Here is a 27918-nt window from a genome sequence, read left to right on the forward strand (position 1 = left end):
ACTTTTTGTAATAGTATCTATTTCTTGTATCGTAACAGTGCCTGGAAAAAACACTATTTTAAAAGAAAAGCTATAAAAATACACTTTAAGAGGGCCATTCTGTCTGACTTTAAAAAAATACATTTACTTAGATGAAACTTTAGCTTTAATACAAAAACTATTCCACTTTTTGTTATAGTAACTACTTCTTGTATCATGACAGTGTCTGGAAAAACGCTATTTGAACATAAAAATGTTATAAAAGCCATGTCATCCTGTGGCCCCAGCATTGCTCCACACTGACACGAATCAGGTGAACACATTTCACAGCCATGAGATCAGGGACACTGTCTGTCTAACTCTCAAAAAATACAATTATTGAGGTGAAATTTCACTCTATTTTAGCTTAAATAAAAAATAGTCCACTTATTTTTTAATAGTAACTACTTCTTGTATCATGACAGTGTCTGGAAAACCACTATTTGAACAAAAAAGTTATAAAAATCCATGATATCAGCGGGACTTACAGTCTAACTCAAAAAATACAATTATTGAGATGAACCTTCACTCCATTTTAGCTTATATAAAAAATATTCCACTTTTTGTAACAGTAACTACACTCTTTGAACAAAACATGCTATAAAAAGCCATGATATCAGAGGGACGTTCAGTCTAACTCTCCAAAAATACAATAATTGAGGTGAAACTTCAATCCGTTTTAGCGTAAATCAAAAATACTCTGCTTTTTGTAATAGGAACTCCTTTTATCACGAGAATGCCTGGAAAAACACTATTTGAACCAAAAACCTGCTATCAAAAGCCATGATATCAGAGGGTCGTTCAGTCTAACTCAAAAATACAATTATTGAGATGAAATTTCACTCTATTTTAGCATAGTTCAAAAATATTCCCCTTTTCTATCAGGCACTCCTTTTTGCCTCGCTCCGCGCAGGCGAAGGCGCGGGCAGCCGCGGGGTCCTCGGGCGCCGCGGGGTCCTCGCTCCCACGTGTTCAGGGTGCGCGGCCGCAGCCGCCCCGCAGCCATGCAGCGCCGCAAGGTGGATAACCGCCTGCGGGTGCTGATTGAGAATGGCGTGGCCGAGAGGCAGCGGACCCTCTTCGTGGTGGTGGGTGACCGCGGCAAGGATCAGGTGAGATGGTTGGTGAGAGGCTCGACCTGAGCCGGAGCGCTCGCAGCCCAGAAATCAACCGTATCCTGGGCTGCATCCAAAGCAGCGTGACCAGCAGGGAAGGAGGGGATTGGAATCCTGGAATCTTCAACATAAGAAGGGTATGGAGCTTTTAGAGCAAGTCTAGAGGAGGCTACAAGGAGTGTACAGAGGGCTGGAGCACCTCCCATACGAGGACAGGCTGAGGGAGTTGGATTTGTTCGGCCTGGAGAAGAGAAGGCTCTGAGGAGACCTTACAGCGACCTTCCGGCATCTGAAGGGGCTACGGGAAAGCTGGGGAGGGGCTGTTCACTAAGATTTGTCGTGATAATATGAGGGGCAATGGCTATAAACTGGAGAGGGGCAGATTTAGACTAGACAAAGGCCTATAGTGATAGGATGAAAACATAACCGTAGAACCAAGTATAGAAGAATGCTTCCGTCTTTGGTGTTGACTTCTGAGTACAGTTGCTTCTGTGTTTTGGCAGGTGGTTATACTTCATCACATGTTGTCAAAAGCAACTGTTAAGGCCAGACCCTCTGTCCTATGGTGTTACAAAAAGGAGCTGGGCTTTAGCAGGTAAGATACCGTTTGTGTTTCATGCAGTGGTTGCTGCTCTGGGTGAAACAAAACCTCCGTGACTGGCCTGCTGAACATAGATTGTGTAATTCAGTTGTAAGCAGAAACTAGGTTAGTTCTTGGAGGAGCTACGGGATGTTTAGTCTTCCAGAACTAGAATTTGGTTTCCGTAATACTGTTGACATCAGCACTAGGTTTCTTTCTGTAGAACTAACACTAACTCTGTTGTTCTGGACCGGGGTCTCCTTCACCTCTTTAACCTCAAAAAGACAAAACTTTTAATTTCTCACCTTTTCAGCCTCAGTAATATCAAGGACTGAATGCAGATTAAGCGTTCAAATGTCATCATTTTGAATAAACCTTTACAATTCTAATTCTTAGATTTATGTGCATACTTACAGTCTGCACACTGAGTCAGGAAGGAGGTGTTACCTGGAACCACGTGATTCCAACCAAGCGGTTCCCTGCAAAACCAGCTGGTTCTGTGTCATATCCACCACTCAGGCTGAAGGCACATGGGAACATATCCTGACAGCAGCAGTTGGGGTCCAAGGCTCTTTTTCCTTGGAGGCTGAGCTCTCACTTCCCATTAGACTTGAATGCACTTTTCTCAAACCTGTTTCCAAGAGAACGTCTACATAATTTTGTTCTCCAGCCACCGGAAGAAGAGGATGCGGCAACTACAGAAGAAAATTAGAAGTGGAACTTTAAACATAAAGGACGATGATCCTTTTGAGTTGTTTATAGCAGCCACAAACATTCGCTACTGCTATTACAATGAAACTCATAAGATCCTTGGTAATACTTTCGGCATGTGTGTACTTCAGGTAAGGAGTTAAACTTCTGGCTTGAAAAGGACGTGGTATCAATTGCCTTCAGTTTAAAAGCTGCAGGAATAGTATTTGTTGCTTGTGTTAATTCAGTTATGATGGCTTCATGTGTCTTTCATGCATTTTGTGTGGGTGAGATTGCCTTGTTGGTAGGATTTTAATGGGACATTGATTAATGCAAATGTTAACTGTGAATCAAACTTAAAGAAATAATGTTTTGAGGCTTCCTTTTAGTAGGTGCTAGTGGCACTGATGAGCTCTGGGGAACTTTGAAATATTATTTCCTAGGATTTTGAAGCCTTGACTCCAAACCTGCTGGCTAGAACTGTTGAAACAGTAGAAGGTGGTGGAATTGTGGTGATTCTCCTGAGAACTATGAACTCATTGAAGCAGCTCTATACCATGACCATGGTATGTTCAACGTAATGTATCTGTTTTGTATCAGCATGTGCATTGTGGTGATGCTGAGTGATTGCCTTTTTGTTTTTGTTATGGGTTTTGAGTTTCCTTGCATCATCTTTCTGGCTCCTTCATTCGTGATTAAATGTGTCTGCTTAGGCAGTTCTGCCGTCCCATGTGTCTTGAAGCAGTGCTAGGCTACAAAGGAACACCACTCAAATTCACAGGTTTAGCTGGGTCCTTCTGTTTCACAATAGTTTTGAAAGTATTTGTGCTGCATGCCCATGTCACAGAAATTTTAAGTAAAAAGTAGGCTTTTTGAGTTTCATGACCTGTTGCTAGGTGAGATCAGCTTCACAACCACTATATATTTCTATGTATGATCTATTCACATTGAGTATGCTTAACCTCTAAAGCAGGAACAGTTTCCATTAGTAATGATGCCAGTAGGGAAAAGTACCTTTTTAGCAGGTATTTGGAAAATGTGGATGTTTCACAAAAACCAGAAAATCAGAATCCTGTCTGGGATGCAGTGTTGATGGAAAGGCAGATGGTAATTTACAAGAGTGGAAAAGAAGTTGGATTGTCCCATGAGTAACAATCTCCTAAAAGTCATGGTTGCTGCTGTTTGTTCTCCTGATTCACTTTTCTTTTTGTTGCAGGATGTACACTCTCGATACAGAACGGAAGCACACCAGGACGTGGTGGGACGGTTTAATGAGAGGTAAGTCATTAAGAATGTAAAGGATCTAGGCTGTATGCCCAAAAGAGCATCTGGAATAGCTTTGTGTATTCTTATTAGGAAAGCATACAATAGGTTTGCTGGAACTGGGCTTCTGGGCTGGTTCAGTGAGGTTTTCATGTACTGTTCTGGAAATGAATACTGTTTGTTGTTGGAGGAATTGTATACAAGCTTATGGCATATGTTACAAGGGAAAATGCAAATAAGCCCTTATTTGTCAACTCCCCTGAGTCCCTGTCTTGAAATGTTCTATAGAAACATATTTCCAGATGCACAGAAGTTCAGATGCTTATTGCACTACTGTAAAACATAAAGCTGCTTAGTGCAGAGTATTCTCTATGGTTTTAGAAGTGTGATATAAAGATGTTTCTTCTGCTTTTGTTGTATGGAATAGGCAGCTCTTGTTGAGTGACTGAGTGCTAGCTCTAGCCATAGAAAAACTATAGAATTCGATCTTTAGGATGCAGGTACTTATGTGATGTCAGAAATTAGAAGGATGAATAAGCCAGCACTGGCTGCAGTCTTTGGGGGTCAGTGTTCGTCATAATTGCTGAGGATTCACACCTTATGCTTATACGCAGCTACCTACTAGAAGTCCCTTTGTAGCGCTCTTGGTAGTTTGTCTTTAGTTAGTGTTCTTTGGAGACATCCTAGTAAGTGGATACCTGTTTTGCATAGACAGTCCTGGTTTTGTGAGAAGCAGCACACTACCAGTTGTATGAACTTCTTGTAGCTCAGCTATAAGTAGCTATAGATACTGTGTCTTGGTTTAGAAAAGAGTCAAATTAACTACCAAAATGCAATTGTATTGCTGATATTTTTACCCAGTTGTCTTTGCTTGACTGCCCAGGTTCATTCTGTCTCTGGCCTCGTGCAAGAATTGCATGGTGATTGATGATCAACTGAATATCTTGCCCATCTCCAGTCACGTTGCAAACATCACACCGGTTCCACCGCAGTCGCAGGTCAGTAAGCAACGTCAGCTGTGGTTCCTTGGGTGAAATTGGTCCAGGTTGACCGCAGGATCTTAAAGATTTTAAAAAGAGGACGCTTTCCTTTCCCTCTGTATCAAATAATGCTGTTGCAGACAAGGAGGTGGGGTGTCCTGCAAAAATTAAACCTGGTGTGGGTGAAGCTTGGAAAGTTGTCTGTTTTTCCCTCCTTGTTTTACTTTGTTTCACAGGTTTTTTTTATGTACTTGCCTGTATTTATTGGTTTTGCTGTATTGCTGTTTAAAAGGCGGGTAGGTGAGTTGCTCAGGGATAACGTTTGGTAGTGGGTAGGTACGGTTGGATTCGATGATCTCAAAGGTCTTTTCCAACCAAATGATTCTGTGATTTAAATTTTTCAGGAACCTTTCTATGCCTGATAAAAGATACCAGAAGACGTCACAAAAGTATAATTGTGCTGAAATGTTCTTCACTAATCCTGTTCTGGTAAATCCTGTCCTTACAGGAAGATAGGCTCCAGCCACAGGACTTGGAGCTGAAAGAACTGAAGGAGAGCTTGCAGGACACACAACCTGTAGGAGTTTTAGTGGATGGCTGTAAAACTCTGGATCAGGTTGGTGTGGTGTTACATTTGAGATACTCTGCTTGACAGGTCACTTTAGGTGCTGATGTTTGTGTCTTATCTTGCATGTAATCAAATTAGTGAGTGAGCATTGGTGGGTGTGATCTTAAAAGAATTGCCTTGAAGAATTTATTGAACAGAGTAGCTCAATGGAAGTAGTGGTGATTTTTTTCATGAAGTTACAAATAAGTGGAATGGAGACAGGAAGATGAAGTTGCCATTTAGTTTAGTTCTGAATAGAAGTGGAAAATCTATAGCATGTCTTACTAAGCCCTTGTTGCTTGCTCTACACTGTGTTTATTCCAATTTGAGAATCACTGGCTAGAGCAACTGAAAGCCTTGTTGTCATTCTTTCCTGATTTGGAGTATCCGCTGAGAAATTGCCATTCAGCCTGGTGGCTCCCAGAGCCGGGCACTGCTTGAGCCTGTTTGTAGTAGTCCTTCTCACTGCCTAGGTGTGTTCTTCCTCCTTTGAGAGCAATGTGCCTCTTTCTGCCTTGTGGAATACACTGTGTGGTCAGTGGCATGGAAGTAGTAATTGAGAATTGTTTTCCTGGTCTGTGATTAGACCTGAATAACTGCAAGGACTCAATTTTGCATGTTATTTGTCTAGGTTTTAATGTTCAGCAATGTCACCTTGTCTTCTCTTTTTCTTCCTTCTTACTGTTCTGGGAAAGAAAACGTATTTTAGTGGTAAGTCTTCAGTAATGCTGAAAACAATTTAAACACAGCTGAGTTTTGTTTTCTTTTTTTTTTCTCTGACCCTCAGGCAAAAGCAGTTCTAAAATTTATTGAAGCCATTTCTGAGAAGACTCTACGGAGCACTGTGGCATTAACAGCAGCCAGGGGACGCGGTAAATCTGCTGCTTTAGGACTAGCTATTGCTGGAGCAGTAGCTTTTGGGTGAGTGATCCCTCCCCATCTCCTGGGCTTTATTTGCATCCATGAGGTTTTTTTTATAATTAAGGTAATAGTATCTAAATACATTTGTAATTTCCGATCCCACATCTTTCCTTTTTAGTTGCCTTAAATCTTTTCATTGCTGCGTACACTGATGCAGGTTTTTCCTGTTTCACAGTAATAAGAAACCCCCAGTCTTTAAAAATAATCACTTGTGAAGTGAGATAAGTGTCCAAAAGAATCTGCTGTATTTTGGTTATTAGGTGAAATCAACCCGTTTGAGTATGTGTAGAAAAGAACTAAGTCTTATTTTGTTTTTTCCATGCAGTTACTCCAATATCTTTGTCACGTCTCCAAGCCCTGATAACCTTCACACTCTCTTTGAGTTCATATTTAAAGGCTTTGATGCACTGCAATATGAGGTAAGAAGAACAGCTTATTTTATGATACTTCCACAGATTTCATGTTTAGGAGGGGTTTTACATCTCATCTGAAGGAGTTCAAGGCCAGACTGGATGGGGCCTTGGGCAGCCTGATCTAATGGGAGGTGTCCCTACCCATGGTAGGGGGGTTGGAATTGGATGATCTTGAAGGTCCCTTCCTACCCAGACTGTTCTATGATTCTGTGATATGTCATTTTTATTTACATGGATTAGCTACCAGCTTTTGCTTCTATGAGCTCTTCTAACAATATCTTGCAAAAGTGAATCATAATGCAGTTGTATTTCCTTGTCTGTTAAGTTGGGAAAATCTTTTGTGGAATAGTTTTTAACACAAATAAAAAAAATTCTTGGTTCTCAGGCCTCTGAACCTTTTGTTATGAGGTTTTGAGCTAGAATTTGAACTAACAGTGTACTACTAGCAAACTTATTTTTGTGATAACGGTAAATGATATTTTTCTTATGTTTTGGCTTGTACATACATTTAACAATGTTTTCTTTCAGGAACATCTGGACTACGAGATTGTTCAGTCTTTAAATCCAGAGTTTAACAAGGCTGTTGTCAGAGTGAATGTGTTCAAGGAGCACAGGCAGACCATTCAGGTTACTGGCATCTTTTGCTTTTTTGCATTTCTGCTTTTTTGTTCATAACAGTTGGCTTTACTGATGCTGTAGTTGTTTTGATTTTAAGTATGTTTATTTGGTGTGGTGTGTAACTGTCCTGACTGATTTGGCTTTAAGGCATTCCTTTTTTTCTGGTGAGTGACTTTCACAAAGTATTTTCTTTCTGTGAGTAGCTTGTATATTGGCAAAGCTACCTTGGTAATTGCTCCTGGGTTTCTTCTTGAAACAAAAGCAAAGGGAAGTGAAAGAAACAGTGAAGGAAGAGCATTTTTCCTGTGCTTAGATTTCCTTAATTTTCACAATCTCCAGAGGTAATTTTGTGTGGAAGTGTTCAGAACAAGATTTGTGACCCAGTCCTTGATAGGGTAACATGGAACCTCTCCCAGCTGTTTGTTTTCATGTGTCAGTTTCTGGTTTGATGGTCATGGAGAATAGGGAGAACAAAGAGCTTTTAAGGGCTCCAGTTTTGCCAGCTCTGATGTTTCCCTAACTCCCAAACAAGCTGCTGTTAGCAATGATGTTCTCCTCTCATTCCTTGCAGTACATACACCCCGCTGATGCTGTGAAACTGGGTCAAGCTGAACTTGTGGTGATTGATGAAGCTGCTGCCATCCCTCTACCCTTGGTGAAAAACCTGCTAGGGCCTTACCTTGTGTTCATGGCTTCTACAATTAACGGGTAAGGCTTGAGCAGCAACTCTCTACCTGGGAAGCAGGTGCGAGTGGACTGTTTATTACCTGTGGTACTTTTTTACTACACACAGTTACATCATGTCATGCTAATTCTTGATTTCTCTTAGAAATAACCATGAGTTGGTACTCATACTTGCTGCTTTCCTTTGGTTCCCTTGTGGATTCATTAAGACTTTGACTTGCACCTCTTTGTTCTGCTACAAGGAGCAAATATATAAAGAGTTTCTGCAGTCTGTTAGGAGAGAAGGAAGATGTTCCTTCCTTCTTCCGCATGCCATTGGTATCCTGGGGTGCATCAGGAAAAGTGCAGGAAGCAAGTCGAGGGATGGTCTCCTTCCCCTTTACTCTGCCCTAGTGAGACTGCATCTGGAGTCTTGTGTCCAATTCTGGGCTCCCCGGCTCCAGAAAGACAAGGAACTACTGGAGAGAGTCCAGCAGAGGGCATGAACAGGATGAGGGGACTGGAGCATCTCTCTTGGGTGTCAAGGCTGAGAGATGTTGGTCCACTTAGCCTGGAGAAGATAAGACTGAGTAGGGGTCTCATCAATGCTCATCAGTAGGGCAGGTGTCTAGGGGGTGAGGCCAGACTCTTCAGTGGTGCCTAGTGACAGGACAAGGGGCAGTGGGCACAAACTGGAGCATGGGAAGTTCCATCTGAACTTGAGGAAAAACTTTGCTGTGAGGGTGATGGAGCACTGGAACAGGCTGCCCAGGGAAGTTGTGGAGTATCTTCTCTGAAGATATTTAAAGCCTGCCTGGATGTGTTCCTGTGCTACCTGCTCGAGGTGACCCTGCTTTAGCAGGGGGATTGGACTGGAAGAGCTCCAGAGATCCTTTCCATCTCCTACCATTCTGTGATTCTGTGATTCCTTCCAATATGGCGAGACTAAGTTAAAGTGACAGAGTAGGCTATCTTGTCCTGCATGCACAAGAACATCGAAAGGCAGTGATTCTCACAGATGGTTGGGGCTCTCACAGGCCTCAGAATGGAACACAGCTCTGGATGGCGGCCTGGTTCTGTGTTGGAGCTTCTCCATGGCTCAGGATTTCTGCCCGGTTATTTGCTTCAGGCTTTTGTCTTCTGCTTTTCAGGTATGAGGGTACCGGTCGATCACTCTCTCTGAAGCTCATTCAGCAGCTCCGTCAACAGAGTGCACAAACCCAAGTCACCATGACAGCGGAGAACAAATCTACAGCTACAGCTAAACTCGCCTCAGGTATTCCATTGTGTTCTGGACTGGGGTGTATAACCCCGATCTCTGATGCTGCTGACTGGCAAGTCCTGTGGATATCCGATGTGTCCATGTACTTTGCAGATGTGGGAAGGCAGTGGTACAGGAACATGGAGGAACTTTCCTGGGTTTCCCTCAAGGTTTTCAGATATAAATGCTTCTAAAGGCCTTGAAAGCTATACAAGTGATGATTTGATGATTTTCTGATTTCCTGGGAGCCCTTCAGAAGACACTGATCCTACTGGATTCTTTACTGGGTCTAACTTCCAACAGTAGATCTTCTTTTCTGAAATCTGTTTGCAGCTCGTACATTGCATGAAGTCTCCCTCCATGAATCGATCAGATATGCCCCCGGTGACCCAGTTGAAAAGTGGCTGAATGATCTGCTGTGTTTGGACTGTCTCAACATCACCAGAATTATCTCTGGCTGCCCACTACCTGAGACATGTGACCTGTATCCTTATTCCAGTGCTGTGCTCTGATCAAAATTCTGTGTTTTCATGTGAACGAGGCTTCTTCAAGCTGATTAATAGTGGGTTCTGCAGCTAAAGTGATAACTTCAGCATGTGATCTTTTGGCAAAAGTCTATTATTGCATTTCTGGAGTTGAGTTTTAGTTAAGACAGTATGGGTTACTAGGACATTACCAAACTCCAGTTTTACTGCAGAGACAATCCTAAGGAAGAGTTGAATGAAAGGAAATCCTTGTTGGAATTCTGAAAGTTTTAGTTTTATAGATGAAGGGTGAGAAAGCTATGAACACTGCCCTATCATTCATTTACGTAGATAGAGCTGTACAGTCTAAAGAGCACAAGCTGGCCTGTAGCCCAAGGCTGTATTGAAAATATTTCTTCTAAACCAAACAGGAGCTTTTTCCTTCTTTCAAGAAGGTTGTTTCCTTAACCCTTCTGTTTAGATACTATGTAAATAGAGACACACTTTTTTGTTACCACAAAGCATCGGAAATTTTTCTGCAGAGACTGATGGCCCTCTATGTGGCTTCGCACTACAAGGTAAAGCTTGTGCTGCTTCAATCAAAATTTCAGCTAGGAATTTTGTGGAGGAAGCAGTGCTTGTTACGATAGTCTAATGGAATTTGACTTATTGAGGTTTTCTGAACAGCTTCAGTTGATTTTTTTTGTATGCGGATCAGCATTCTCCCCTCTCTGAGAGGATCTCTGCCTTTCTCTTGGCTGAATACACTGGATTTACAGATATCCAGAATCTTTTTGTCTTTAGAAGTTATGGAGAAAAAATTCTAGATGAGCCTACAAGCTTGTCAGAATAGTATCGATGATGAACCTCTTCTGTAGTTCTCTTTACTGTGTTCTAGTAGCCTGAGGTTAACCAAAAGAGTAGTTCCATTGTCCTACTGAAAAGAGTAATAATTTCTCAAGGTTTTAAGACCATGGTATGTGTGAGTAGTGGGGTCTGTAAATACTGAAGTACTAAAAATCTGACACTTAAATAAAGTTATTTAAGGTTTGATAGATAAAGAGATAAGTGGCTGTATAAAGTTGGAAAGTTCAGTTCCATACACATGAGAGCAAGAGGTTCAACTAGAGAAAACCAGATGCTGTCTGGTAGTGTAACAGCTGTGAACTGGCCTGTGAGCTTCTTCATCCATCAGTATTGTGCTAGTTCTGACTTTCCTAGTAGCCCTAAATTCAGAAAAGGCAGTATTGTTTAGAAATCAGTGACTAATATCACACTGGGCTTTGAAGCTCTTCTCGTGGAATAATTCTTTAACTTCCTGTTCCCTCCAGAACTCACCCAATGACCTTCAGATGCTATCTGATGCACCTGCCCATCATCTTTTTTGCCTTTTGCCACCAGTTCCACCTACCCAGAACTCATTGCCAGAAGTACTTGCTGTTGTTCAGGTAAGAGAGCAGCATCTATCTGTGAGATGAACTGGATGATCTTTAAGGTCCCTTCCAATGCAAACCATTCTGTGATTCTATGAAAACACTTTTCCTTCATTAATGTTCTTTTACTTTTCCTGGCAGGTGTGCATGGAAGGTGAGATCTCTCGCCAGTCGATCATGAACAGCCTTTCTAGGGGGAAGAAAGCCTCTGGTGATCTTATTCCCTGGACCATTTCAGAGCAGGTGAGTAACTTCGCTGTGTAATCACACCCAAGATACATTTCAGCACTATTTCTTACTTACAGAGTACCCATCTATATTGTTTAATTTGACTTTTGTCTCTCATGCAGTTCCAAGATCCAGATTTTGGGGGCCTCTCTGGTGGGCGTGTTGTTCGTATTGCAGTTCATCCGGATTATCAGGGGGTAAAGTATTTTGGAATCCAGTTACTGTGAATAGCCAGCAGTGGGACAATGAGAATGGCTGTACAGGCGGAATTTGAGAACAGGGCAAACATTTCAGTTGCTTCACTTTTCAGCATTTTAAGCCTGGGGAGTGAGCCAGTGGCAGTAACAGAAGAGGTCTGGTGCCCAGAAATGGGCATGAGCCACAGCAGGCTGAGGGCATTCCTTTCCTCTCGGTGGGCAGCAAACCAGTGCTTTTGCCATTCCTAGGCAGCATTATAGCATGCCAACATCCTAAGCAGACGAATAAAATCAAGATCCAGTTATATTCATTGTGAGTTTACCAAATATTTTTGACATTAGGGAGTGCAAGTGTTTAGTACCGAGAATTATTACACAGTCCTGGAGTACCGACTGGGCTCTCATTGTGATTTCAGACACTCAGGTTCTGTAGTGTCCTTCACGGAGCTGCTGTGTAGCAAAGAAAATGCATTTTTGAGTGACCTCTGTGCTGATAATGTTTTAAAGGATTTGTAAGGAGAGAATGTTGTTGCCCTGTCTTAAAAGCTAGGTTCATATTTTTGCTCATAGTTTGGTGTTCCTGCTTGACAGATGGGCTATGGCAGCAGAGCTCTGACTTTACTGCAGATGTACTATGAAGGCAAATTCCCATGTTTGGAAGAAAAACCATTTCAAAAGCCAAAAGAAATTGCAAACCTAAGCATCGAGGTATGGAGCCCAGTACATTTATTTCTATTTTCTATTGTGTGAAGCTGTTTGGTTTTCACTGAAAGTCTCAATAATGATTTCTCTCTGTAAGGAGGAAACAGTCATATTTATTTTTTATACGGAATAAGAGATTTGATTTACAGATTTCTGTGAGAATTGCTACTAACAGATTTCCACTTCTGTTTTCAGGCTCTTAGTTTATTAGAAGAGGTTGTGACACCTCGGAAAGACTTGCCTCCTTTACTTCTCAAACTGAGTGAGAGACAAGCTGAAAACTTGGACTATCTGGGGGTATCTTATGGCCTAACACCAAGATTACTCAAGTAAGACATTAGTGTATTTGCTAGTTACATCCAGAATAAAGAGAATACCCAAGGGCTAAAACCTCTGCATCTACATACATTATATTATTTGTATTTTACACAATAGACTATTAATTTTAATGATTGTTATATATTATATAATATAAATAATGAAAGGATCTATATAATAGAATAAAATATTAATATAACAATTTCTATGCCACATAATATAATATTATAAATAATATAATGCATATAGATGCAGGTATTTTAGCCCTTGGATATTTTTACGTAGGGCTGACCCTAAGTGCATCCTTCAAGGTAGTTTTTCCTCAGACTCCTTCTGAGGGAAAACCTATTCCTAACTGGTTGTCTCTGTTCCCAGTTTTTCCAGACTAGGGAAGTAAGAACAGTCCATACTAAATAGGGAGAATAGTTAAATACTTCTTCCTGAGACCTGTGGAACCCTGAGCTGCTGCTGACTTCAATGCCAGTTTTTAGTTTCCTGACTAATGCAAATGCTTTTCACCAGCAACTGCGGCTGCTCTTTGCTTTTCTCACCATGAAGGAACTGAGTTACAGCAGCAGTAAATCATTATTTTCTTAAGCTTTATCTTCATGTTACAACGTAATTTTATATAAAATACATATGCTAACCTTTCTAATATTAGCAAAGCCTGTAAGATAGCTTTCTGGGACTTTCTCAGCCATGGCGTGGGAAGTTGAGATTTCATAATTTAGGAGACGGTTTCAAAATAACACAGCATATTATTGTAGAAACAACAGCTCCATGATTCTGGGTGCATTTTCTCTTTTTCGTTTCCCCAGGTTTTGGAAACGTGCTGGGTTTGTGCCAGTTTATCTGAGGCAGACACCAGTAAGTAGCATGCTATTCTGGATTGAAATCCTGCCCTATTGAAATCACTGGGCATCTTTCCATGACCTTCTGTGAGATGTGATTTTGGCAGAAATGTTTTCTGAGGGGGTTTGTTTTTTAAATTTGAGGTGTGTTTTGTGTTCATTTTTGTTCTTTGGACCTATAGGTAGCTAAATGTGTAAAGTTTTAGGGTTGTAAATGTGGTCTTCTAAGTACATTTCACTGAAAAGTCAGAGCAGAAGTGCAACTGTTGAGGGTTATTAATGTGGTTATTGGTAAAATACACAAGTGGCCCTTCAGCTTGTATTTTTCTAGGTATTTGTGAAATCAGAACTAGCAGTTGCAGTGCTTTTGGAGATGGCAATTTGTTTGTCCAGTGTCACTGCATTTTTCTTTTGTTTTTCTGGCTCTTGAGTGTGCCTGGAATTTGCAATACTGTTGGCTACTGGTTATGTCAGGATGCCAGAATCCCTCAGCCCTGGGATTTACCAAATTCTAGAAGTTCATAGGTTTTACATTAGGTAATGGTGATCAGTAGCAGTAGATACATGAGTCGTTGTTGATTTAAAAGACCTTTGCCTTCTTTAGTTGAGCATAGAGTGCAACAGGTTCATGGGCATGATGGGAAATATGTCTCATTTATCAGAATGACCTGACTGGTGAGCATTCGTGCATCATGCTGAAGATGCTGAATGAAGAGGAAAGTGAACAGGAGCCTTGGCTTACTGCCTTCTGGAAAGGTAACTTTGATTTGGCCAACAGTAGAAGAATCTTCTGGGATATTTATTCTAGATGTCTGCAGGAATCGCTCATTTTATCATCTTGTCCTACAGATTTTAGGAGGCGGTTCGTTTCGCTGCTTTCCTACCAGTTCAGCACATTCTCACCCTCATTGGCATTGAATATTCTACAGAACAAAAATGTCAAACAGCAGCCACAACCGCGTGAGTACCCTGGCTCGTGATGTTCAATTAAATTGTAGTTTAAAGTCTGTGTATGAGTTTGTTGGAGTCTCAAATTACTTGTGTTATATGATGTTTCCTGTGAAGTGCCTTGAATTTCTCTTGATTAGTTACTGTGTTTTGTTCCTGTTATCCAGAAAAATGCTTCAGTTTCTAAGTAAAACCTAAAAGGATGTTTTCTTACACTGAGAACAAATAATGGTCATTTTTTGGTGTGTTTTTTTTCCCCTGCTTTTTTGATCAAAGATTTAAGTAACCCAAAATTGGAGGGCTCTTGACTGTAACAACTAAATGCCTGACAAAACATGGATGGATACTGACAACTGCCAAATCCAGTATGGAATTAAAAGGGAAACCTTGAACAGCAAGGGTCAGTAGGCAGAGCAGCTTGCTTAGGGTCTTAGGAAGAGCACTGTCATCAGAAATTTGGAGACTGGAATGTGATGTCTTTCAAGGAAAGAGGCTTTAGTTCAATGACAAGTTACGGGGCTCAGTGCAGCCCTTGCTGGGGGAAGCACACAAGCAGCATAATGAAAGGGGCCAGACAAGACAGTTCTAACAGTCACTTGTGGCTGAAAAGCAAATTGTTATTTTCTCAGTATGGCTGATAAGGGACGCCTCTTGAGAGAGCTTAGTAATCTGTGTGCTGTGTGGTTTTCATGTCTGTCTTGGTGAAAAAGTTTTGATTACTGCTACAAGGAAACAAAGCTCTTTAACAGCAAATCCAAAGCCATCTTGAATAAGCAACCTGATCTAGTGGAATGGGGGTTGGAGCTGGATGATCTTTAAGGTCTCTTCCAACTCAAACCATTCTATGGTGCTATGAAAACTGGTGTAAGATAGTTAAAGATTAGGCAAACTGTTTCTCAGCCCTCACTGTTTTCAGTCTCTCTGGCATCTTTGAGTTGATGTGCTGGTCTGTTTTGACAGTTGCAGTGTTTTTCGTATGGAGGTATGTCTCTGAAAAGACTTGGAATACCCAAACCAGTTTGGAACAAGCGGTTGTACCTAGTATGTTGGATTCTGAAGTGTGTTGGGAAATGAACCTATGGGATAGTTGTTGGCCTTTACTCAATGGTGTGAAAAGAAACTTGTCAAATACTAAGGTCCTGGGTAGCTATGAAGAACACTCTTGACGTTGTTGTTTTTTGTTCTACTTATTAGCCATCAGCCGTGCTGAATTAGAATCAGTTTTCATCCCGTATGACCTGAAGAGGTTAGAGATGTACTCTCGCAACATGGTGGACTATCATCTCATCATGGATATGGTACCTACTATTGCCAGGATGTTTTTTCTCAACCAGCTGGGTGATATCACTCTCTCTGCTGCACAGTCGGTACGTATCTCTGTGAGAACAAGCCATCACCTCTCATTGTATATGAGTTCCGCCAAAACAAATCCCAAGACTGTGCCTGTAACTATTTAAATAAACAAATGAATAAAATGAACTATGATTACTTTCAAACTAAATCCCTTTTGAGTTGACTTACAGCTGCATATGATGCTGCCAATGTTCAAAGCAATTCTGCAGATCATTTTCTGAAAGGCTGTTGAGGATCTCTATCATTTTTGCTTTCACATCTTCTACTGACAAAAAATGGGTTCCCTTGAGCACTGACTTGTTTTTTGGGAAGAGTGAGCCAGGTCTGGCGAACAGTATGGGATGCTTGAGCACAGTGGTGGTGTTACTAGCTAAAAGCTGCTTCACGGGCAAAGCATTGTGGGCTGGCACATTGTCTTGCTCTTCATCCTGATATTTTCCAATGAAGGGTAAGAAAGCGTCTTTATTTGAACTTGCATCCACTCATACTGAGTGAAGCAGTTGAGTTGAGCCTTGTCTTGCCATGAAAGGTTAGAACATGTTCTATAACGTGTTCTCTTTGTCTCTCCCCTCCCACTCTTGGTTCTCGAGCTAAAAGTTTAGTCTTGGGGTTTTTTTTGTCAGACTTCATATATTCAGAATAGTTTCCTGTTTTATGTTATCTTAAGAAGATAAAACAGTTCTTTCAGTTGATTGCTTCTTTTGTAGTCCTCTTTGTGATTTCTCCTGCTTGTAGTGTTCTTCCACCCTTAGCCTAGCTTTGAATGAAATTTGTAGGAAATCATATTCTGTTTTGTGTTCAGTGAAGCACTCTGTGCATTTATAATATGGTGTGAACTATGACTTAAACTCCCTCAAAACTTGGCTCTGAACTGTACTTCAGGAGAAAAGTATTGATCTGTACTAAATATGGAACAGAACCTGCCATCTACAGAATAATATAGGGGTTTTCCAGTGTGTCTGCACAAAGCTTCAGAGGAGCCTTGTACTACTTGAGCAGAGGGCTTGGTAAAATATAGGGAGTGCAGAGGGTATTACAGATCTGTGTTTGCTCTGAAAGCCTCTATAACTCAAATGCATGTCGTTTCCTCAGGCCCTTTTTCTGGGGATTGGCCTACAGCATAAATCTCTGGACCAGCTGGAAAAGGAGGTAGAACTGCCCAGCAGTCAGTTGATGGGGCTCTTCAACAGAATCATCCGCAAAGTGGTTCAGGTAAGAGCCTCGTGGCAAACTTCAGCTTGACCAAAGTGTAATTCCAATACTTAGCGTGGCACTGATAGAAAGCTGGAGTAGAACTGTGTATCTTTAACATGTCCCTGGTAATTGACTGTAAACTTCTTTGTAAGGTGGGAAAATCCCAGTGGAAAAACAAGTGTTTAGGACATTGTTTTATTTAGTGTTGTCCCAAATAATAGTGCTTATGTTATGTTTTTAAATGTTGAAATGTCCTGACCAGACTGCTGAGCATACAACCCATGTTGCCAGCTGAGCCTGACCCATTTCTTAATGATCGTTCACTATACAGGCAGCGTCTTCACTTTTTGTGACAAAAGCCTTTTCCAATGTCATTCAGAGGTAGATTTGAAGTCCAGTGAAATAATTGGAAAGTTTTAGATCTCATTTTCTCTCTCTCATGTTTGTGATAAGGTGAATAACGTGATGAGTTATGAAATGGTGAGATGGGCAGAATACTTGCTAACTGCTTGCAATTGCTTGCTGAGCCTGTGAGGCCTCTGGTTCTCAGGATTTGGGATGTGGTAGCGATGCTGTCTGGCATAGGTTGTTCATTAGAGAGGTGATTTGTTCAGCATAACACTCTTGTAATTAATTATCTTGAAGAAAATAACATACTAAAAATAAATATGCAGCTTTTAGCTACAAATGCAATCAAGTGGTGCTGTACATTGGTTAGACTAGACATAAGGAGGAATTTCCTCATGATGAGAGTGGTGAGACACTGGTCCAGGTTGCCAAGGGTGGTTGTGGCTGCCCCATTCCTGGAGGTGTTCAAGGCCAGGTTGGACGGGGCCTTGGGCAGCCTGATCCAGTGGGAGGTGTCCCTGCCCATGGCAGGGGGTTGGAACTAGATCATCTTTAAGGTCCCTTCCAACCCAAACTATTCTATAATTCTAGGTATTAATAAATTATGTTATAAACTACGAGATCCCTATGTTTCTGCGACTGACACTGAGTGCTGACTGCTTTTACTTATTCACTTTTAGTAAAAGTTGTATGTAATTATGCTTTCAGGGAGCAGCTTTGAGCTTTTTATTCCTGTATGATGGAATGCATGCATCAGAAACAAACAGCTGCCTGATAATATTTGCAAGGTTAGAAGAGTTTAATGGGGACAGACAGCAATTCTTATTTATTTTAAAACAATAACCTAGAGCAAGTCTTAATTGTGTTGGCTTCCTTTATTTTCAGCTGTTCAACACAGTCCAGGAAAAAGCTGTGGAGGAGCAGATGGTGGCAACAAAGGATATTGTAATGGAGCCAACACTGAAATCTTTAAATGATGATTTGGTAATTATGAGCTTTCTCCTTTGTCCCTATGTACACACTTTGTGGAGTTCTCTTGGATGTAGAAGCCTTGTAATCTAAATTTTCTTGGCTGGAAAGAACTCCACATCAGGTCTGTCACTTTCTGGTAGTTAAAACGCGACAGCTTTGTGTTATGTGCTTGTAGTAGTGCTTTGTTAACCTGCAGTACAGATTTTTTTCACAGAACCTTATTCTTGGAGTTATATATTACAAGTATATGCATACAAATAGCATGAAAACATATTCATATAAAAGAGAGAAACTCTTCAGAATCGTCTGGTATTTGGTTTTGGCAACGTGCTTCTCTTTCAGTGGGAAAGGTGTTCTCCTTGCATTACTGGTCACTGTTGCACTTAGAATTTAGTGCATTTCTTGTGCTGTCCTGTTGTAGGAAGAAGCTGCAAAAGAATTCCAAGAAAAACACAAGCGAGAAGTGGGGAAGCTGAAGGAGATGGACCTTAGACAGTAAGAATTTATCTGAGTCTCAAATCCAGTTTTCCCCTGATATCTTTTTGACTGCTGGGACACTAACACATCTTACCGAGACTTGTGCACGAGGCCATGGTTGCAGTATCACAATCTGAATCCACAAAAAAGGGGAAATAGTGGGTATTTTCAACAGTGGCCAGGTAGAATAAATGTCTGCTGCTATTCTAATAGAAAATTTGGATATTGTGTGCCTGACAGCCAATAAATATTTATCAGTTCTTGTTTCATGCTTGAAACATGCTTACCAGTATGAATTAAATTAACAACTTCTGTTCAAGGCCATTCACATCTATGCCTCAGTAGGTTAATGCCTTGCTCAAGAAGCGTGTCCTACTCCCAAACGGTAACTTACTGACTTCCCTTTTTCTGCTGCTGTTCTGAACAGAAAGCAAAAGCTTGCGAGTTAGCAGATCGCAGCTATCAGCAGTGAGATCTGCCTGTCTGTGAATATTGTTATTAGAATTGGGGCTGTCTCTTGTTACAGTGCTGCAGACCAAAAATGTACTGCAATCAGGGATGCTGGACGAGTCCTCAGCTCTGTCCCAGTGCCTCTGGCATGAGCTTGAGCACTTTCTTCTTTTACATCTGTTCTCATTTCACTTAAATGGTAATAGCTCTTACTATGCATCTATGTGTCAGTCTCGTACAGTAGTTATACAATATATGTTATATAGTTCTATAATACAGAGTAATAAAGCAAGCTGCCTGGCTGTGGACTGTTTGTAATGTTTCCTGTGCTTCTAGAAATAGTCATTAGTTTCCTCAAACCAGGCTACGCAGATCTTGTTGTCTGCTATTCAGCTTAGCTGTGCGTACAACTCAAGTGAAAATAGTCCCTGGCTAATTTTGATATTCTCTCCTTTAACAAAAAACCCCCATCAAAACATGAAAGTAACAGAAAAAGAGCAACCAAGCAGAGTTTCTTTTACTAACTACAGCGTTTTAACAGCTGTAGAGCTGGACAATTTGTAAGGTACTGAGTAGCTGAACCAGCAATTTACTTGGAGTGTCAGCAGATGTCTCTTTTTCTGGATCAACGGAGTTACACGTACCATTGACTCTCCCTTCTGTCTCTCCTCCTCCCACTTTTTGTCTTGTAAATCCTGTTTACTGCACTGATATCCTAGAAAAGTTGTCTGATTTGGCTCTAGATTAATCTCTGTTAAATCTGAGAAAGGGAATAAAAGCTTCTTTGAATCTTTGGTTGTGTTGTTTGAAGGGAGGACGAAACTAGATGTGATTTGAAGTGGCTTGCTAGTCAGTCACATTAGGATAACAATATAACCAGAATTTTTAGAAAGTTTTAATTCCATTTATTAGCATTAACAGTGTTACATTCTTGTTTGTCATTTTGGACCATGTTCCCTTTTTTTTTTCCTTTACCCAGAAGTAGATTTCTGTTCTCCACAAGGAGAGAGAGACAAAAATCTATTTTGAACCATTTTCAATATAGGTTATAGAAAACTGATAGAAGAGAGAGAGCTGTTTGTTTTGAAAAGGCTTTGTCCAGTATTGTTCAGCCTTGCATGAGCAAAGGCCACTCTGTTCTAAATCTCTAAGAACCTGAGATGGAGAGCAACCACTCGATCTTCCTACATGACTGCTTTGGCTAGTTAAATTTGAATGTAATTTCCAGGGTACTTGAACAGCCAGACAAGGAACACAGACCATGAGCTTATTTGAATAGCAATTGTTGTCTCAATTTCTCTTTTGAAAAGAAAGCTGCAGGTCTTCAGTTTTTCCCGGGCTGAAGCTTCCCCTTAAAGCTTACTCCTGCTCTAAAAGCAGCTGCTAATTTACCTAACTTTCCATTATAAGCCATTGCTTGTTACATCCTCTTCCCTTACCACCACAACCATCCTTCTCTTTTTTGGAGGAGGAGAGAAATTAAAAAAGCCCTCAAGCTTTTATAAAGAAATCTGTATAGTGAATATACATCTTCATACATCTGATTGTGGTTGTCAAGCTTAAAGGTTTGTAGTGATTGAAGGTCTGCAAGAAATCCAGTGGGCAAAGTAGAAGTATATGCCACTGCTATGGAAAGTATAACCTTTGTGGCCTTATGTTTGCTTTCATAACAGATGTACTCTACTCAGCGCTCTGCTTTTCTGATGAGAGGCTTTCATAGAACAGTTCTGTGGTGTTTACAATAGGGGCTCCTGAGAGAACTGCATTGGACACTGACCAGCTTTGGATGGGGACAATTGTTGGTTGCTATTGACCTAGTTAGGACTGAGTCTGCTGACAGAGTCATGACAAGTTATTGTATGCCTTTGCTGGTCTCATTTTGTGTGTATTTCCAAATACAGATTTGTTTGGTGATGGTTGCTTTTAGAGTAGTGTGTGCCTGACAATATAATCGCCTTACTTTCTTACTTTGTGCTAGCAATTTTACTTGCGTTTTCCTTTCCTTTTTTCACTTAGATATATTATCCGGGGTGACGATGAAGAATGGAATGAGGTGCTGAGCAAAGCAGGACAGAATGCTTCCGTCGTCAGTTTGAAAAGGTTAAGCAAGTTGAAATATTACACAGATGTCTGTCTCTCTGGTCTTTACTGCTGGCTTTATTATGTTTATCAAAAGAGTGAGCTGAAAAGTTAAATGCAGATAAAATGAACTTAGGGTCCTTGGTAGATTCTTGCTTTTCCTGGAGAAATCGGGGTGTGAGCACCTGAGAGCTTTGTTGGGTCCTCAGTGGCGGGACTGCTGCTGTGAATTCTCTTGCCCTATAGCCCTGTCTTTGTGTAACTCGGTTATAATAAGCTGCCTTTTTGTGTAGACACAGTTAAGTGTTGATCCAGATCATGCGCAGAACTTGGTACTATTTCTCCCTTCTCATTCCATGTAACTGTCCCGTTTGTGGTGGGAATTAACACTGGGTGGGAGCCTGTGGTATTCCCATTGGTGAAAATGCAGACTTGGGGAAGAATAATTCCTTCAAATGTGAGCTTAAGCCTCCAGTATATTGAGTCTGAGTTTCTGCATTTCCTTCCTTTTCATCCATCTTCTTTGTTCATCCATCTTCTTTGTTCTACCTTGCCCAGCATGAGGTCTTCCCTCATCTTTTCCTTGGAGATTTGTAGCTGAGACTTGCCTGCTTGCTGATTTCCCCTTCCTGGGGTGCCTGACAGCTGAAGTAATGACGTGATCTCTATTCCACTCTTTGTATATTATTGGCTTTTTCATGAATGCTGGAAGCTGTGAGTTTCCAGAAGCCGTGCGGGAACGAGTCTTGTCAATGCTTATGTAGATCAGAGCTCCGTCATGTTTGCTTTCGTTGGAATCTAGTGTGGGAACAAAATTGTACACTTAAAACTGTCAGTGCAAACATTTTTTCTGGGTACTCTAAATTCCAGATGCCCTGCATGAATTGCCTTTAGGACACGTAACTTAAAGTCATGATAAGCGATGACAAGTGCTAAAAATCAAGATCTTATGGGATTCAAATTGCATTAGAGAATCTGAAGGCATGAGAAAATCAAGGCCTTACTCTTGTTCCTGCTTTCTTTAGCAGCTGTTTAAATGACCCAAGAAATAGTTCTCCCGACCACATTTCTATATAGGCCCTTGCCTCCCTTTTACAACAAAAATTCCCCAGCCGGATGAGAATCTAGTGTACTTTTAACAGATATTTTGTTCCTGTTTCCCAGTGACAAGAAGAGAAAATTAGAAACAGCAAGAGGACCCAAGAAACTGAAGAAATTTAAGAAGACTAAAGATATAAAGCAGAAGTGGAAGAAATGACTTTAAAGCCAATCAGTGAACTTGAATTAACACACGATGGGTCTGTACTGAAGAAGTACTATTCTTCTTTAAATCAAAAGACTTTCTTTTGTGGGGTGAGAACTGGAGGGAAGCAAAAACCTTAGAGGCATTTTGAAAGTGTTTGCATTTTGGGAAGTAGAGTGACCCTGTCAGGAGACAGTCTATGAAGAGTTTTTATGAAGTGTGACTGCAGGGCTTGAGCAAGGCACTGTGCAGCACTCCAGAATATTATGAGGGCACTTTAGCAGCTACGGTTTCCATTCCAAGAGGGCAGATGGATCTGTAAACTTCCCTGCATTGTAATCTTTGGTGTCTTTATTAAAAAACACGTTTGGACAACTAAGGATAGAAATGTGTTAGACGTTGCTGTGTGACTCTGCCTTCTAGCATCACAGCACATCTTGGTACAAGCAGCTACTGCCTCAGTAGCGCCACCAACTCCATTGTAGCTTGAGGGACTTTTTGGTGTTAACAACAATTAACTTTTTATTTGGGGCTGGCTATTCAGTGAGCACTAACCGTGTTGTCAGTTCAGACTCACAATTTGGTCCCTGCTCGCAGGAGTTCAGGGGATACAATGAACACTTCTATTTTGGATGGTAGTCTATAGTTCCTGCTTACTGTCTTCCTCAAGCAGCTGTAATAAAGGTTATTCTTTTGCATTCACACTTGCTTACGAGGTCTCAGCATTCCCATAGCTCAGTAATTTACATTTCTTAGTTCTCAAGCAGGGTAGCAGGATTAACAGGTGCTGGGGAAGCTGCTTTGGCCGTTCTGTCTCCCTGCTGACCTAGAGTTGCTGCTTGGCTTTGTCAGAAGGTTTGTGTTAAGGAAATCAGCACTACCATACCAGCACCTGGTCATAGTGGTATTCTCTGAGCTCAGGGCCAGCTGAGCAGGCAAGTAACTGAATTCCCCGGCTCTGCTGCTCCACGATCCCTGCTTGGCAATAAATACTCACTGGGCTGGAGCTGGGACTTTGTGTCTGAAAGACTAAGTTTGACAGGAATCAGACTCCAGAGGCTTCAAAACCAGAGCAAATCTGTGACACAGAACATCCCTATCTGAAATCTCAGTGCTCTGGTGCATTGTCTTGATGCTCCAGCTTCACACCCTAGGGGTTCACGACAGAGAATTGCCTACAGCTGATACACAGCTGCATTATATTTACTTGCAGATCTCACAGTGCCTTTTCCCATCAAATCCTTGAATAAACAGTTTCTCCCTCGGTGAAGAGTATTTCTCCTCTAGGAGGCTGGTTTAGGAGGCATCTGTGTTAAGCATGGGTTTTGCACAGCACGGCCTGGGTGTGCCTTTGGTGAGCAGACAACTCTGAGAGTCAGTGCTGAGGGCACAGCCCCCACGTTTGGGGCACGGCTGAGGCCTGAGAAGGGAGAACTGCAGCTGCAGCCCTTAAAGGCTTGATGAGGGGCACGTTATCACCCAGCTGTGTGATAGAGCAGTGCTGGCAGCCTGCAGGGATGAGGTGGTGGCTGGCTGCCCTCAACAGGTTTTAAAGTGGTAAAAGGAGCAGATACAGAAGGCAAAAAGTGTGAGGCTCTTCACAGCTGCCCAGGAAGTCTGCAGAAGAAAAGGTGAGTGTGAATTCTCTGAATTTGCTGTTGTTAGTGTTAAAATTAGGGTAAGTGGTGGTCCTGTGAAGAGCTACAGCCTCTTGCTTTGGGGATGGGGGATGCTGCCTATGCCTGACTTGGTCCTGAGAGACAAAGAACCAATTTCTGCTGGAGCCCTTTCAGGGTTCACTCTCCAGCCTGGCTGTGATGAAGCTGTTACTGTGTACGGCTTAAGTCAGACTGAGGTTTCTGGTGGTTTCAGGCAATACAGTCTCATGCTGGTAGGTGGCAGTTATAACAGCTTTGATGCCTGACTTACTGGCACCGTCTTAGGGAAAGAACGTTGGAAACATTCATGATAACAGTCTGAGTAGGAGTTGATGTATGAAAATATTGTCCAGCAAGATTTCTTTTAAATTGTCTGTAAATCAAGGTGGAGGATTAAAACTTAAGCTGGATTCTTCAAGCAAACTGGGATTTTACTGGAATATTTAGCTGACAGCTTCCTAGAGCTGCCTCCACTGCTTTCTGTAGGCTGTAGTAGTTCTTGCTGTGTTGTCTGTGGATTGGGTGCCCTGTACTTGCTCTAAAAGGCTTGGAGGATCCGAGCTGCGTGTCTGCCTCTCCATTGCTGAGTGGGAGTTGGATTTAAGCAGAATTTTGCTAGGTCTATAGAAAATGTATGTATTCAGTTGGACCATGCTTTTCCAGGTTTTCCGTGTACATTTTATGATTCCTGGCAGGTTTTTGGATTCCTCTGCCTGTCTGTGGCTCCTTGAACAGCAAAGTGGAAAAAAGCCCTCGGATACTAAAATAAGTGAGAGCTGTGGATTTTTCTTTCTCTTTTTTTAACCAGTCTAGTCAAACCACATTTTCCTCTGTCTGTGCTTTCCATCAGTGAATTCTAGCTAGAGTAAGGGCTAGTTGAATGCAATCCAACAACAAAGCAAGAATGCCTCTTTCTGTAGCCAGAAGTGTCCTAAGAAAGTGCCTTGCAACACATGAACTGAGAGGAGAGCAAGTTCTCTATCTTTGAATTTTAGGATTGGATTGGTTTGGTTCATTTTTAGCCCATTTCCCTGCCTAGAGCGGGTTTCTGGTCCTTCTGTACCCACGTCCCCTGCAGATGGGGCTGTGAATGCTTGAAAGATCCTGGTGCACTGCTGATGGCAGCTTTTATCGCAGGCAAAGCCAATGCAGCTGCCTCTGCCCCTGCTTTTCCAGTCAGTTGGGACAGGTTTTTGCACAGCCCAGTAACCACATGCATTAGTGTCTCTGGCCCTATTTTAAACCTACAAGGTCAGTCTATGGTCTTTTTTCAGTGCTCCCTGGATCGCTATCTGTCACGTTGCTCAGGTTGTCTCTGCTCTCCTGTGCTTGTTTGCCTGCAGTGATGGAGTGCTGTGGCTAATTGGAGGGAAATTGGAAAGCCACGTTGAGCGGAGCAGCTCTCTGCAGGTGGTGGGTAGATGTGACCTAGTTGTCAGTGGAATCATCCTGCTTGCTCGGAGACCCGTGAGCTATTTTGACAGCTGGAGTGAACTGACCTCTGTGAGGTATAAGGGAGGAAGCAAAACCAGTGAAGCTGAGGATCTTCCCTGCTGCTGTGAGCTGGCTGTACTTGCAGGAGGGGTCTTGCCTCCCACAGCTGTGTGAGGGAAAAATGAGCTCTCTGGAAAGATCGGTGTACTGGATAAGGGCAAGGTGTAGAGTGGGCAGGAGGAACTATGTCTTTTCCATTTGGCCATCATGATGCTGCCTTGGGAGCTTTTTTGCTTCCACAGCTGGATTTTTCTTTGACTGTGTCACTGTTCCCTCCCTGTGCAGTCTCTGAATCACGAACCTGTCTCTTGGTAAGGGCTATGACACTACATGCACCTCGTGGCGTGTGTTTTCTAACGGCTGCTTTCTGTTCGTAGGCACTTGGAGGATGGAGAGAGGTGGTGAGGGACACAGGGAGCCTTTCCCTGCCTGAGCTAGAGGTGGAAACGGGGGCATTGGGTGAAATCCTGTGCTCTAGTAAGCTGCCCATCCAGTGAGTGAGTACGTGAAGCAATGGGCTTTGGCTGCCCTTTGAACGAGGGTCGTTCTGTGGCCGGGCAGTTGTGAACTGGCCTGCTTGTTTTCTAGTTACAAACAAGAGGTTAACAGGCAGCACTGAACCCAGCTCTGGGGCTGCGTGTTGCTGCTAGCAAAGCCTTTCTCCCTGCTCTGCTGTCATTTTTCATCACATCATAGAATGATAGAGTGGTTTGGGTTGGAGGTTACCTTACAGCCCATCCAATTCCAACCCCTGCCCTGGGCAGGGACACCCCCTACTGGATCAGGGGCTCAAAGCCTCATCCAACCCAGCCTTGAACACCCCCAGGGATGGGGCATCCATGACTTCCCTGGGCAACCTGTGTCAGGGCCTCCCCACCCCCAAGGAAAACATTTCTGCCTAAGATGTCATCAAAATCTCCCCGTTTTCAGCTCTAAACTGTTTCCCTTTGTCCTGTCCCCACACTCTCTGATCAAGAGCCCCTCCCCAGCTTTCCTGGAGCCCCTTTCAGTCTTGGAAGCTGCTCTAAGGCCTCCCTGGAGCCTTCTCTTCTCTAGGCTGAACAATTCCAACTCTCTGTCTGTCCTTGTATGGGAAGTGCTCCAGCCCTCAGATCATCTTTGTGGCCTCCACTGGACTCACTCTAACAGCTCCAAGTCCTTTTGTGCTGAATGACAGAAACCTTTCCTGCCTCACTTTCGCTTGAGCAAATAGCATCGAGTGCCATATTGCTTTCTCTGGATTAATGGATCCCTTATACTCAAACCCACCCTTTGGGGAGGCAAATCTCACTTTTGAGTCCTCTCTCTGCCACAGGCAGTGGCGACAGCCGCTTGCTGCGCTGTTCCTCGAGGGAGTCTCCACTCTCCTCTGTTTTCCTCGTGTCTCCTTGGCTGCCTCTGTTACGGCAGGTGCAGGAAGGCTGGTGGCTTGGGCAGCATTTGGTGAGGGCAAAGGGCCAGTCGGTAGCAGGGCCGCATCAGCCAGCGCTTGCCTGCTGTGCAAAGGCTGCTTATGAAGCAAAGAGCTTTTATTCTAGTCTGCGAGTCATCGAGCGTGTTCCGACAGACCTGTGAGCTTTGCTGTTTGCTCCGTGAAATGATATAATCACAGCAAGCAAAGTGCTTCCCCAAAGCTGAGCAAACCCTGCTCTGCTACTTTCTAGGACTCTGAGGGCTGCAGTGTACAAAACAGAGGCGGGATGCAATTAGTTTCATAAGAAACTTCTATTTAATCTACTTGTTAGAGCAAAAGTGCTCCTAAAGGGCATCTGGGGTGTTTGTATTCCATGATTGCTGAGAACAAGTTGTTGTTTGCATTGGTGGGTTTCCAGGCATGCTGGTGTAAGGGCACAATGCAAGAGTAAGCACCGTATCATTCCCAGCAGGTTCCTCTTGGATGATGTAAATCAAATGCTACGAAATGCTTGTGATTGTAATTTATTACAGAACTAGATTTCAAGCCTTGCTCCACCTGAGAGTCGCTGCACGCTTCCCATTGTTTACAGGGAAGGAAATTCGAGGGAAGAAAGAATAATAGAAAGATTCTTGGCAGCCAAGTACAGGTTCCAGCTGTATTAATGATTTCCTCTGAAATGTGCTTAGTGCCCTGAGCAGGTATGTAAGTCCCGTGGAGGCAGCACCAAATTCAGAGTTACAGCTCAGCCCTTATCCCCAAACTCGGCAGGGGTCTGCAAGATTTACAGGGTAAATTTAGGCGGAGGGGGCGATATCTCTGGGTCAAATTCTTGCTCTGACAGTGGAATTTAACCTGTATACTTCTTGCTTTGTAGATAAATCAACACCTTTGCTTCCTACGCTGCTGCATGCCTGACTGTGTGTGGCTGTCAGCGTTCTTAAATGCTCTGCTCTGATGTGAATC

General features: G+C 42.4%; 1 protein-coding gene across 2 annotated transcripts in view; it reads left to right on the forward strand.

Moving 5' to 3' along the window:
• The first annotated feature begins 970 nt into the window (after positions 1 to 970).
• NAT10 (N-acetyltransferase 10) overlaps positions 971 to 27918 on the forward strand; it is a 33475-nt gene continuing 6527 nt past the window's right edge. Inside the window, exons 1-28 of one of the 2 annotated variants that reach the window (XM_054066900.1) lie at positions 971 to 1130; positions 1637 to 1728; positions 2384 to 2555; positions 2847 to 2969; positions 3620 to 3681; positions 4550 to 4664; positions 5155 to 5262; positions 6041 to 6174; positions 6500 to 6593; positions 7116 to 7214; positions 7777 to 7913; positions 9020 to 9144; positions 9463 to 9613; positions 10075 to 10171; positions 10925 to 11041; positions 11168 to 11269; positions 11377 to 11451; positions 12043 to 12159; positions 12349 to 12482; positions 13290 to 13338; positions 13985 to 14078; positions 14172 to 14282; positions 15465 to 15637; positions 16716 to 16835; positions 18051 to 18149; positions 18559 to 18632; positions 21081 to 21164; positions 22308 to 22441. In XM_054066900.1, the coding sequence (XP_053922875.1) occupies positions 1023 to 1130; positions 1637 to 1728; positions 2384 to 2555; positions 2847 to 2969; positions 3620 to 3681; positions 4550 to 4664; positions 5155 to 5262; positions 6041 to 6174; positions 6500 to 6593; positions 7116 to 7214; positions 7777 to 7913; positions 9020 to 9144; positions 9463 to 9613; positions 10075 to 10171; positions 10925 to 11041; positions 11168 to 11269; positions 11377 to 11451; positions 12043 to 12159; positions 12349 to 12482; positions 13290 to 13338; positions 13985 to 14078; positions 14172 to 14282; positions 15465 to 15637; positions 16716 to 16835; positions 18051 to 18149; positions 18559 to 18632; positions 21081 to 21164; positions 22308 to 22401 (3060 nt within the window). In that variant the 5' untranslated portion in view covers positions 971 to 1022 and the 3' untranslated portion in view covers positions 22402 to 22441. Of the gene's footprint in view, positions 1131 to 1636; positions 1729 to 2383; positions 2556 to 2846; positions 2970 to 3619; positions 3682 to 4549; positions 4665 to 5154; positions 5263 to 6040; positions 6175 to 6499; positions 6594 to 7115; positions 7215 to 7776; positions 7914 to 9019; positions 9145 to 9462; positions 9614 to 10074; positions 10172 to 10924; positions 11042 to 11167; positions 11270 to 11376; positions 11452 to 12042; positions 12160 to 12348; positions 12483 to 13289; positions 13339 to 13984; positions 14079 to 14171; positions 14283 to 15464; positions 15638 to 16715; positions 16836 to 18050; positions 18150 to 18558; positions 18633 to 21080; positions 21165 to 22307; positions 27824 to 27918 lie in introns of those variants that run through there. The other variant, XM_009564420.2, reaches the window with a different exon arrangement.

This window comes from Cuculus canorus, chromosome 5, assembly GCF_017976375.1.
Source record: "Cuculus canorus isolate bCucCan1 chromosome 5, bCucCan1.pri, whole genome shotgun sequence".
Classification (NCBI taxonomy): domain Eukaryota; kingdom Metazoa; phylum Chordata; class Aves; order Cuculiformes; family Cuculidae; genus Cuculus; species Cuculus canorus.